We start from the raw sequence: 13742 nt of genomic DNA on the forward strand, positions 1-13742 counted from the left end.
TAGAGAGTCGGACCTTAAAAAGGTCAAGTCTTGGACGTCAGGTTGGAAAGACGCATATTATAGTTGGCTTAGAAAATGTGAGGAAGATGTTTTCAAGTATGTTTTGTATTGTGAAGTGATGTTTTGTGTGATACGTGATATTGCAATAAAAGCAGTTAAAAGCAAGTGTAACTTAAATTCGGAGTGCTGATTATTTTTTTACATCACCATTGTGCTAACTTTGAAAGGTTTAATCTCCAAGAATTGTTTGAGAAGCGCATATACAAAACTTTTGAATATAGCACGATAAAACCTAGGCCTCTTTGCATCCGAGCTTGGACTCTTAACCACGTAGATTTTCAACGATTGAGCCATGATTTTACGACGAGACCAGCGTGGGAAACACAAAAAGATGAGTGCCTAGTTTTTTGATTATTACATGAAATGACTTCATTAATTGTGCTCTAATGACACCTGCCACATAATATGACTGTTGTTGCCCGAAAATGCAGTATTTAGTAGCGTGAGCAACACCACAATCGTTATTAAATGCTGACCTTTGTTGTGGTAGGGTTGTTAGAAGGTGCAGTACGATGCGACAGAGCCATAGTCGAACACGATGGTCTTCCCTCTCCACAGCCCCACGCGGCCGTCCGGAGACCGTACAGTGGCTACATTCGTGTCAAGTCTTTCTGCAGTATCGCAGAAGGAACATCCAGTTTATCGCAGTCCTGTTACACGACCTCGTTCAAACTCAGTGAGATGTTGATAATTGCGTATTTGTCCGGTCTCAAAGGTAAATAACGTTCATGACAGCTGCAACCTGTATTTAAGGGGAGACGGAAACGTGAAACAGTTTTTGTTTTATATAAATACGACAATTTTTTCGTGAGATATGATGGCTTTCCTGAAGCTCCGTGCAATCTGGGGACGGTGACAGCAAGGCTTATGACCGGGTATGTGCAGAACAATCCTGTGGTCCTAGTATCACAATTTCTAAATTAGAGTGCACTGGGCATGTCCAGAAGAGAGTGGTGTAGTATCATTGCCACAGATACTGCTACAACGCCGCACCAACACAAGGTTGGCAGCTCGTCGTCTGCCGAGCACAGCGCACTCTAGCGGGCTGTGCAACACGACGGAACTGGAGTGTGCCTCCTTCACTTCTTAGCTATATGTCAACCTAGGCAGACGCACTTTCATAATCGGCCCTCAGCCAGTTCTGTAATGTTTGCAGTGATTCTCTGAGGAGGGCCCATCAGGCTTAGTCCCTGAGAATATGTTGTATTAGTTCATTGTATTCCATGTTACGAGACTGTCAGTTCATAGCCGCAGCTGCAGTCCTACAAACTACTGAAGATAAGTAATTTCATTGTTGTTGTGTACATAGTTCCGCGTAGTCAGCGCGTACACAACTTTCCCACTAGAGCGCGCCCCGCTAAGCACAACAGCGCAGGCGCAGCGCTCGTCCATCTCCGCACTACGAGATGGCGCTGTCATAGAGACGGACCAAATTCTGCTTCCGCCGATCCGCGTATTAATATGTAACGCAGCCAATGAGATTGCTGCTAACGTAGAACCTTTTCTCCTCGCGGATCACACTCGCGCAGTGATACCTGAACGCGCGAGGTATTATAACGAGTGTACAGACCTCCGATCAGTCAGTCTGCATTAGTCTGCACCAGTCTACAGTCAAGTTTCAGTCTGCGCCTAATAAGATTATCATATTCCTGTACATAGCCATGAAGATAAATGTATACACACTTTGTCAAGTATCAGAGATATGTGAGAATAAGATTAACATACCAAGACCAAAGGAACTTCAGAATGTCAATTGTAAATAATAACCAAGTTAAGTTATTTTTACGCTTGTTATTATTTTAATAAATGTGTGTGAAAATTAATCAAGTTCTGTTTAAAGTTGGTCACCGTCGATCTGCTACTCTAAGCGTGCAAGTGGCATTTCTATCGTCTGACCTAACGGCAGAGGATAAACACGCCACGATAAGACCACAAGACATATTGCTGACACTCGCCTACTTTGTTAGAGCGACAAGTCAAATAATCTGATGGTGTGTGTACCGAAGGTCTTACAGTACGCACACCACAATTGTACTATGTGTTTCTTGAATAACAATCCTTTTCTCTAACAGTGTGCCGTACCGCATATTATTGCAACCTGGCTCCTATCAACTCGGCCTCCTACTTATTTGCATTTAGTAACGAGCTGAAAACAACCACGCGTTTTGTGCCTCTAAACAGTGAGACACAATAAATGGGGACCAAGTTGAGAAGATTATTGAAAGAAAAGTCAAAAATAGTATTGGAAGGTGATAAGAAGATAGTTGGTAAAGGTTGCCTGACAAATGTTGAAATAGAGTACATAATTATTATGGCTTGGCCATAAGAAGAAATGTAGGGAATTGAGAAAACATGAAAAAAGCTATATGGGCTATCTTTTTCCACAAGCTTTCCACAAACGAAAATCCAGTGCACGGTCTTTGCCCGAATGATCCTGTCACTTGGTGCAAGTACAGGAGAAGTGCCAGATAGGGCCACAAACACTCTTTACCTGCATCAGTAATGAATGAAATGAAACCCATATTTAGAGACCTTTGTAAAGATACCTTGTTGAAGAAATGTCTTCATAGGAAAATCCAAAATTTAAATGAATGTGTGAATTCTGCCATTTGCAACCGTTTACCGAAAACTGTATGTTCAGCATACAACCCTCAAATTTGGTGTTTATGATGCTATTTTTTGCTTCAATGATAGTGTAATTAGAAAACTGGATGTTTTGGAATTATTGGGCATAAAATCTTGAGGAAATACTGAAAAATCCTTCGTGCAAATAGATAAAAAGAGAATCCGTCAAACTAGATATTGCTAATTTAAAATGCACAAAAGAAGCCAGATAGGAAAGAAGAGGGACCAGGAGATGAAAAGATCAGTAGGATTCGGATGATGGTCAGTATGGTGCAGGAAATTGTTAGTGGTAAGTAATTCTCATCAATAACTATACTAGAATTGAAATATTAAACTTTAAATGGATTTTTCTCAAAACTGCATTTTTTTCTGTCAGGTACCACTATTTTTTGAATAATAGAGGGGTTAGAAACATGAAATTTTGTCAATTTGGACTGCAGATCGTAATAAGTTATTAAAAGTAAATTGAGGACCACCAAACAATCAGAAACTGTTTTATAATAATTAATGTACAAAAAAGTTAAATTTTACTAATGAAAGAATAAATTTGATTTTCTTCAAAATCATAAGAGGTATTATGTTCATTTTACTTGTAAATTGAGGCATATCTGTTATACTCAGATATGTATCGATGCTGAAGGCCACCAGTTTGAACAAACCATTTCCAGAAATTTAACATTGTGAACGGGAAGTAAATTGTCTATGATACTTCAAAGTGGGTGTACATCTTTTGAAGCCCACTGTATATATGCAGTAAAAATTTCATTGTTTTAACACTCATAGTTCTTTTGAAAAGTGTACCTATTCAAAGAGTAAAATAGCATTGGCAGAGTAGGGATAAAAATTGCCTTCCATCTCCCCTTAAAGCAAATCTGATTTGCATCCTCATAGTGGAGTGAAATTTGAATACACGTCACCTGCCGGTCGCTGTGGCCGAGCTGTTCTGGGCGCTTCAGTTAGGTTTAAGTAGATCTAAGTCTAGGGGACTGATGACCTCAGATGTTAAGTCTCATAGTGCCTAGAGCGATTGAACACGTCACATTTGAGACATGGAAACACGCTCGCCTCTTTCCTTTATGCCGCACAACGACTCCTCGGTTTTGCGATTTCTTTTCCATCAGTGTATTTGAACAAAACGAGTACCTCTAATGGATATTGACTAATACAGGGGTGTATAGTTATAGTCTTAGGTGGAGATTTCAATTTACCAGATATAGACGGGGACACTCAAATGTTTAGGACGGGTGGTAGGGACAGAGCATCGAGTGACATTATACTGAGTGCACTATCCGAAAATTACCTCGAGCAATTAAACAGAGAACCGACTCGTGGAGATAACATCTTGGACCTACTGATAACAAACAGACCCGAACTTTTCGACTCTGTATGTGCAGAACAGGGAATCAGTGATCATAAGGCCGTTGCAGCATCCCTGAATATGGAAGTTAATAGGAATATAAAAAAGGGAGGAAGGTTTATCTGTTTAGCAAGAGTAATAGAAGGCAGATTTCAGACTACCTAACAGATCAAAACGAAAATTTCTGTTCCGACACTGACAATGTTGAGTGTTTATGGAAAAAGTTCAAGGCAATCGTAAAATGCGTTTTAGACAGGTACGTGCCGAGTAAAACTGTGAGGGACGGGAAAAACCCACCGTGGTACAACAACAAAGTTAGGAAACTACTGCGAAAGCAAAGAGAGCTTCACTCTAAGTTTAAACGCAGCCAAAACCTCTCAGACACACAGAAGCTAAACGATGTCAAAGTTAGCGTAAGGAGGGCTATGCGTGAAGCGTTCAGTGAAATTCTATGTACCGACTTGACAGAAAATCCTCGGAAGTTCTGATCTTACGTTAAATCAGTAAGTGGCTCGAAACAGCATATCCAGACACTCCGGAATGATGATGGCATTGAAACAGAGGATGACACGCGTAAAGCTGAAATACTGAACACCTTTTTCCAAAGCTGTTTCACAGAGGAAGACCGCACTGCAGTTCCTTCTCTAAATCCTCGCACAAACGAAAAAATGGCTGACATCGAAATAAGTGTCCAAGGAATAGAAAAGCAACTAGAATCACTCAACAGAGGAAAGTCCACTGGACCTGACGGGATACCAATTCGATTCTACACAGAGTACGCGAAAGAACTTGCCCCCCCCCCCCCCTTCTAACAGCCGTGTACCGCAACTCTCTAGAGGAACGGAAGGTTCCAAATGATTGGAAAAGAGCACAGGTAGTCCCAGTCTTCAAGAAGGGTCGTCGAGCAGATGCGCAAAACTATAGACCTATATCTCTGACGTCGATCTGTTGTAGAATTTTAGAACATGTTTTTTGCTCGAGTATCATGTCGTTTTTGGAAACCCAGAATCTACTATGTAGGAATCAACATGGATTCCGGAAACAGCGATCGTGTGAGACCCAACTCGCTTTATTTGTTCATGAGACCCAGAAAATATTAGACACAGGCTCCCAGGTAGATGCTATTTTTCTTGACTTCCGGAAGGCGTTCGATACAGTTCCGCACTGTCGCCTGCTAAACAAAGTAAGAGCCTACGGAATATCAGACCAGCTGTGTGGCTGGATTGAAGAGTTTTTAGCAAACAGAACACAGCATGTTGTTATCAATGGAGAGACGTCTACAGACGTTAAAGTAACCTCTGGCGTGCCACAGGGGGGTGTTATGGGACCATTGCTTTTCACAATATATGTAAATGACCTAGTAGATAGTGTCGGAAGTTCCAAGCGGCTTTTCGCGGATGATGCTGTAGTATACAGAGAAGTTGCAGCATTAGAAAATTGTAGCGAAATGCAGGAAGATCTGCAGCGGATAGGCACTTGGTGCAGGGAGTGGCAACTGACCCTTAACATAGACAAATGTAATGTATTGCGAATACATAGAAAGAAGGACCCTTTATTGTATGATTATATGATAGCGGAACAAACACTGGTAGCAGTTACTTCTGTAAAATATCTGGGAGTATGCGTGTGGAACGATTTGAAGTGGAATGATCATATAAAATCAATTGTTGGTAAGGCGGGTACCAGGTTGAGATTCATTGGGAGAGTCCTTAGAAAATGTAGTCCATCAACAAAGGAGGTGGCTTACAAAACACTCGTTCGACCTATACTTGAGTATTGCTCATCAGTGTGGGATCCGTACCAGATCGGGTTGACGGAGGAGATAGAAAAGATCCAAAGAAGAGCGGCGCGTTTCGTCACAGGGTTATTTGGTAACGGTGATAGCGTTACGGAGATGTTTAACAAACTCAAGTGGCAGACTCTGCAAGAGAGGCGCTCTGCATCGCGGTGTAGCTTGCTCGCCAGGTTTCGAGAGGGTGCGTTTCTGGATGAGGTATCGAATATATTGCTTCCCCCTACTTATACCTCGCGAGGAGATCACGAATGTAAAATTAGAGAGATTAGAGCGCGCACGGAGGCTTTCAGACAGTCGTTCTTCCCGCGAAACATACGCGACTGGAACAGGAAAGGGAGGTAATGACAGTGGCACGTAAAGTGCCCTCCGCTACACACCGTTGGGTGGCTTGCGGAGTATAAATGTAGATGTAGATGTACTTACACCCATTTGCCGTGAAACGTCCAAAATACTTTGCCTTTCACCGCATAGCTAACATGGCGTGCGTTTCAGTGTACACGTACATTTCTGTGTTCAGAAGGTGAACTCGGACCCGCGAGCTACGGCGTGGAGGCGAATGTCTCGCTTCACGTTGACGGCACGTCATAAGCGCGTCCGTGCGCTGATGGAATGGGATGGACGAGGCTGTAAACAAACAGCAATCGGGCAACGTACTATCGCGCCGTCAGCCTCGCGGCTGGACTGCTAAAAATGGCGCGGCTAGGTGGGAGACGCGCCGGCACCTGTTGCAGTCGACGCATGCGCAGACTGCGCTCGGTCGCGATGTGCTGGCGACGCTCCGGGCGTCAGTTGCCGCTCGCCAGTCGCGAAGGACGCTGTTTCGTCGCAGCACTCCCGTACGCGCCAAAAACAAATTCCGCCAGTCGCCACCTACGAACACACCTCAGGTCTTGTTGCAAAGCCGTAAAGTTCACCTCTGTATGCAGCGCAGCGTCAGTCCACATATCCGTCAAGTAAAGTAGCGTACTACGTTGCTAATAGGAAAAAACAAAAAAGAGAAATATTGGATCATTTAATGGGGGAATAGAAGAAATAAGTGCTTGGCAGTGGTCCGCAATGAGCAGAAGTATCGGAGATGTAACTGCACAATTATTCCCGCTCCAGAGGTGCTATTTACCTTGAAATAAATCAGTCAGAATAGTGACTGAAACGCTTTCCAGATCGCTCTCTTGTAGTGCTTGTTTTGAGTTAAAGTGATAATCTTTACATCGTATTATTGCTTTGACGCTTATAAAAGTTTACACCGCATTGCGTGTTGACGAACTAGTGTGAATATAAAATATCTGTACGAAATACTATTGGTCAGGCAAAGAGAGTAAGCAGAGCTGTTCTTAGTCCATATTAGAGAGATTATTAGTCTTGGACTACCTGCATTTTTCTAGAAATTCGGACGTTACTGGAAAGCTTTTCGAACAGCCCAGCCCAAGTTGATATTAGAAGAGCGCTTGTATTTGCGTGCGGTATCCGTCAGTCCACACTGCGAGGGAAGCGAGAGACATTTTATCTCTGCAGCAAAAATAACCGTGCCGTGAGAGTCCTCCTGCGGTGGGGCCGTGAGTTGTAGCGTGTGGACAGACAGTCGCTGACGACAACCTTCGTCTGGAACAGGCAAACAACACTGGACAGGAAAAACAACCCGGGGCCACGCAAGCTAGTAGGTTCTCTGTGTTTAGATCTCGCGAAAGTGCACCCTTTCCGACCGGTACAGTGCCCGACTTGTCTTCAGCACAACTGAATGTGTATTATTACCAGGCCAAAGAGCTTTAAGTCACAATAGGGACTCATGGGTACTAGCCTCTAGAGCTTCCTGAACGACCGAAGCGCACAGGCTGTGCTGGGCTGAACACGAGTAGCACTCGTTCTTCCTGTTGACTCGAGCGAACGTCGTTGACAGACTGTTCCACACGTGTCGTGAGTGTTTGAACATTCCAGTGTGCGCCGCTTCGGTTTCGTCCGTGCGACTGTCGTCGAGATCTACCGAGTTCATCGCATCGTCCAGAAGAAATCCAAAATGGGTGCCGAAACGGGCGTCCTCCTACACGCGTCCTGGGCGCTGATCGCATTAATCTCGGCTGCCTCGGCGGTATGTAATAAACCTCTCACTTATTTCTCCAACCATACATAAAGAAGAAATAGTTCACATGATGTTGTAATCATGACTTTACGATTTAAAAAAAAATGTAAATATATTGACGTAACTTACAAGACTGGTCGCACTGCAACTCTTTAAGGAAAATCGCCGACTACTGACAAGGGAACCTCCCCATCGCACCCCCCTCAGACATAGTTATAAGTTGGCACAGTGGATAGGCCTTGAAAAACTGAACACAGATCAATGGAGAATACAGGAAGAAGTTGTATGGAACTATGAAAAAATAAGCAAAATATACAAACTGAGTAGTCCATGGGCAAGATAGGCAACATCAAGATAATGTGAGTACAAGAGCGCCGTGGTCCCGTGGTTAGCGTGAGCACCTCTGGAACGAGAGGTCCTTGGTTCAAGTCTTCCCTCGAGTAAAATTTTATTTTCGCAAAATTATGATCTGTCCGTTCGTTCATTGACGTCTCTGTTCACTGCAATAAGTTTAGTGTCTGTGTTTTGCGACCGCAAAACCGTGCGATTAGTAGACGAAAGGACGTGCCTCTTCAATGGGAACCGAAAACATTTGATCGCAAGGTCACAGGTCAACCGATTCCTCCACAGGAAAACACGTCTGATATATTCTATACAACACTGGTGACAGCATGTGCGTCACATGACAGGAATATGTTGTCGACACACCTAACTTGTACACTTGGCGAATGGGTAAAAAGATTCTTCTACCTTGTCCGATTTAGGTTTTCTTGTGGATGTGATAATCACTCTGAAAAAATTGATCAAAACATAAGAGTTTGTCACATAAACTGAAAATAAAAAATTAAACTTTTCACTCGAGGGAAGACTTGAACCAACGACCTCTCGTTCCGGAGCTGCTCACGCTATCCACGTGACCACGGCGCTGCTGAGCTCACATTATCCTAGATGTTTCCTATGTTGCACATGGACTACTCTGTATATTTTGCTTATTTTTTCATAGTTCCACACAACTTCTTTCTGTTTTCTCGATTGATCTGTGTTCAGTTTTTCAAGGCCTATCCACTGTGCCAACTTATAACTAAATCTGAGGGGGGTGCGATGGGGAGGTTCCCTTGTGAGGTACTTTAATTTCACTCCCTTGTCTGTGTCCGCCTCCGTAGCGTAGCGGTAGCATTACCGACAACAGGGAGCCCGGGTTCGATTCCCGGCAGGGGACTGGGTGTTGTGTATCCTTCATCATCATGGACTCGCAAGTCGCCGCAGTGGTGTCACCTAAAAAGGACTTGCAATACGGGGGCCTAACTCCCCCGAATGGGCCCTCCCGGCCAACAATGCCACACGGTCATTTCATTTCAACGCGTTTGAAACATCCAGCTCTTATTTTCAGGCCTTATATGAGCAAGCAAAAACATCTGCTTCACGATGTACATTTATGCCTTCCACAATGCTCTCAGCAACACTTGCCCACACCCAGTTGATTTCAGCATTAATAGCAACCGTTTAACGAAGCTAATTAACGATTTTAAAATATCGTCGACATAGGAAGCAAGCTGTTGTTGATTCTCATTTATTACTACTTCTAAATGACCGTGTGCAAGGTGATTGTGTGCACATTAAGACCTGGACTCACTGTTAAGTGCAATATGCATTTGGGCACGTAATCAGAGGAATACCGGTTCACCAAAGTCAAGCTGTTTTGAGTGAGTCGCTTCAATCACGCTGATGACTGGGTGTTGTGTGATGTCCTTATGTTAGTTAGGTTTAAGTAGTTCTAAGTTCTAGGGGACTGACGACCATAGATGTTAAGTCCCATAGTGCTCAGAGCCATTTGAACCATTTCTTTTTCAATCACGCCAAGCGCGCAGTCATGACGTAAAGTCAAAGCCTAGACTAAGTTGTACTAGGTCAGATATGCAGGCCTTAGAATAAAACAGACTGACTAGATCCAAAAATTCCCTTCTCGCGTGGAACACATTTATACAAGCCTGGAAGCAGATTCAGTAAGTTTCTTATCAACATGAGTATCTGTTCTAATATCCCCACAGAAAAATTGATGTGAATGAGAGTATGCCTCGACTAATTGAAACCGAGAAGTTGCGCAACGGATTCATCTGCGTGTCTGGTCTACGACGGCCGCGACACCTTTCTGTAATGAGCTTGACTGCTAGCTGACATATACCTGCGAACTGAAGGTCGGTAAACACGTGCGTGTTCCATCAATGTGAACCTTTGACCGCAGCTGTCGCAATATTGTCATTTCACTTTAAATCTACTTAAATAAACGCTTATGAAAACTAAAGATCAGTTATTGACGTGGAACGTTACCTTTCCACATTTACGCCGTTCCTATTTACTTTGCCGCATCTTCTGTCTTTTATTTAAAGCTACAATTGCGATACACATAACGTAACTATAATTTGCCGCTGCGCCCGCACCAGTGAATGTGACAATGGGTGACCAACTTGATGCAAATAGACTGGTGCGGGGTGCGTGGGGCAAGCTACTTTGGGTGTGTGCGTGTGTTTGTGTATAGTATACCCAAGATAAGTTCAGCTAGCAACTACAATGCAACTGTTTAACGCTGCATGAAGTCACAGTCAGTCTTCGGATTTATATCGATATATATCGAGCAGAACAATGGAGCAAAGCGACACTGCTAAGAAGACAGACGGTAGCACCTGTTTGTTGTATTAAATCCTTTGGTTTTATGGTTGTGCTTACAGAAAATTATGTTTTAATAACTTAAATTTCAGAACAGTGTTTCGTAAAAAAAAATGCTTTCCCATTGTAAGTTTTGAAAAACTGAAACCTGTGATTTTTGTCGCTGCAGGGAGGGGGGGGGGGGTTGTATGGTGCGTTCTGTCACCTAAAATTTAAGAAATTTGCACTGCATTTACGCATCTCGTAACAACATAATCAAAACAGATACCATGGAAAGTAAAAGAGGTGCCTTGCCTATTAAAAGGGATTGGGAATGGCAGGGCCTACCCTTTCACTACATAACGTGGATTTTGCTCACAACTGCCCTATCAGTGTGACTTCCCTTATGTAGAACAGAGGACTGGGGTTGAATTTCATACAGATCATCACATACAAGAGTCGTCGGCGCATCAGAAAGGATTAGAGCCTGGCGCAAGGATCGTCTATCTAACTACATAAAAAAATCCACCACGATCAAACAAAAACTACTCATTGGATTTACAATCAATTTTATCATCTTAAGAGGAGCATTTTCGGTTGGGGACCTTGCAATGCTTGATGTCTCAATAAATGGGGTTAACACTTTTCATTGAAAGTCGGATTAAAAGCACCAAAATATATTATAAATCGAAATTAGACTTGTACAAACGAAGTATAATTATTGAGTATACATATCTTGTTACCTATGGCAGTTAATGCGAGACTGGGGGGGGGGGGGGGAGGGCAGGGGGATATGGCCGAAATTCAGCAGCCACCCACAATACTAGCGTTCGAAATGGACAAGGAATGGTGGGAGCTGACCATTCAGAAAAGAATTTACTCTAATAATTAGTGAAAGGTAAGAAACGGAGTCCAATAGGTAATACGTAAATATATTGAAAAGGGAAACTATGAACTACTTGTGGAGGCGCGTTATTTAAGCGTCCTCCAATCCGAAAACTAAAAAAATTCATGAAACTCATTCTGCAACACATTGAATTACGAATAGCAAGAAACGCGAGCCATGCTACTTCTGGTTCAATTTAGATATCGTATGCAGAACTACTCGCCATGTGTTCACACGTGGGCGACAAAGAAGAGAAAACCTAACAGACAAAGGTCGTTATGAAATGTTCACTAATATCACGCAGTATTGAAGAAGGAAAGACATTGAGTAAAGGCGAAGTGGTTACGAGGGTGGTTGAGTTATAGCGAATGTGGTGGCTCAGAGTCCCACGTATGTTCTACATACTGCAACCGACCAGGCTCTGACTCCAAGTCCAAAAACAAAATAGCAAAATGAGGCGCAGATCCTCCCGACATTAAAGATACCTAACACTTTAATATGTATTCGCGACTCAATCCACTTCTGAACCTAGCTAGAGCACGCATGCTTACCGACTCCTCATGACTGCTAAACGCCTGCCGACCGATGCTCCAGCAGAGCCGGGCCTTGTGGGGGTGGGAATTTGCGCATTCTTCGCCGGCCAATCAGGGGGTACGGATCTGTCGCCGAACTAGCTGCCGTTCAAGCAGTAATGACTCGTGATTGGGCAGGAAGGCCTCTTTACAGAGCCAAATGTGCAGGAGAAACTGAGTTTTAGGTTGGTACTACTGCTTAGAAGAGCTTTGCCCGGTTAGAGACCTCTTATGAAGGAGTCAACATCATAGTGTAGGACAAATGAGTTCTTTAAATTTCTGATGAACTTCTACAGTAAAATATGTTGACTATTGTACCTCAAGAGCCGGCCGATGTGGCCGAGCCGTTCTAGGCGCTTCGGTCCGGAACCGCGCTGCTGCTACGGTCGCAGGTTCGAATCCTGCTTCGGGCATGTATGTGTGTGATGTCCTTAAGTTAGTACCTCAAGAGAACAGTTTGTTAATTACTGCATCAAGCGATTCTTTGCTAGTCAATGACACCTGTGAATTATCCAGTACTCCTGTGGTAAAGAAGTATGCCACCGTTTGGTAAATTTTTTATTCATTGATGTATTAAAGAGAACTAATATTTCACGAGTTACAGTTCCTACATGTCACCTCAGAGCAATCAAACAACTCACATTTACGGTCGGACGGGCGTGCACTCATGCTCATAAATTAAGGATAATGCCGATACAGGGTGAAACAACGCTCTGGTGGGCGGTTTGCGGGTTTAAATCAACTCGCGGTGTGACCATGCTGTGCATTTGACCTGCGGTTGACGCACGGTGGCGCTGGCAGCATTCCACATACGCAGAGGTGTGTTGGTGCATGTCAGTGTACGGTGCAGCGAGTAAGTGTGCAGATGTTTTCAGACGTGCTAATGGTGACTGTGTGTTGACAATGGCTCAATGAACACTTATTGATGCCGTTATGAGGGGTAGAATACTAGGGCGAGTGGAGGCTGGTCAAACACAGCAGGTCGTAGCACGGGCCCTCCGTGTGCAACGATTCCAGCAGACAGAAACGTGTCCAGGCGCTACAGTACGGGACGTCCACAGTGTACAGCACCACAAGAAGACCGATATCTCGCCATCAGTGCCTGCAAACGGCCACGGAGTACTGCAGGTAGCCTTGCTCGGGCCCTTACCGCAGCCACTGGAACAGTTGTCTCCAGACACACAGTCTACAGACGACTGAACAGACATGGTTTATTCGCCCGGAGACCTGTAAGGTGCATTCCACTGACCCCAGAACACAGTACTCGATCAGTGGTCCCAGGTTATGTTCACGGACGAGGCCAGTTATAGTCTGAACAGTGATTCTCGTCGGGTTTTCATCTGGCGTGAACCAGGAACCAGATACCAACCCCTTAATGTCCTTGAAAGGGACCTGTATGAAGGTCGGGGTTTGATGGTGTGGGGTGGGATTATGATTGGTGCACGTACACACCTGCATGTCTTTGACAGAGAAGCTGCAACAGGTCAGGTGTATCAGGACGTCATTTTACAACAGTATGTCCGCCTTTTCAGGGGTACAGTGGATCCCACCTTCCTCCTGAAGGATGATAACGCACGGCCCCACCGAGCTGCCATCATGAAGGAGTACTCTGAAACAGGCCTAGACCCCATCGAGCACGTCTGGGGTGCTCTCGGTCGACGTATCGCTGCACATCTTCAAACCCCTAGGACACTTGAGGAGCTCCGACAGGCACTGGTGCAAGAATGGGA

General features: G+C 44.1%; 1 protein-coding gene across 4 annotated transcripts in view; it reads left to right on the forward strand.

Moving 5' to 3' along the window:
* The first annotated feature begins 6635 nt into the window (after positions 1–6635).
* Positions 6636–13742, forward strand: part of LOC126473434 (uncharacterized) — a 776960-nt gene continuing 769853 nt past the window's right edge. For all 4 annotated transcript variants that reach the window (XM_050100474.1, XM_050100477.1, XM_050100475.1 and 1 more), the window contains exon 1: positions 6636–7920. In XM_050100474.1, coding sequence (XP_049956431.1) covers positions 7849–7920 — 72 coding nt within the window. In that variant the 5' untranslated portion in view covers positions 6636–7848. The remainder of the gene's footprint in view (positions 7921–13742) is intronic.

Source organism: Schistocerca serialis, chromosome 4 (assembly GCF_023864345.2).
Source record: "Schistocerca serialis cubense isolate TAMUIC-IGC-003099 chromosome 4, iqSchSeri2.2, whole genome shotgun sequence".
Lineage (NCBI taxonomy): Eukaryota > Metazoa > Arthropoda > Insecta > Orthoptera > Acrididae > Schistocerca > Schistocerca serialis.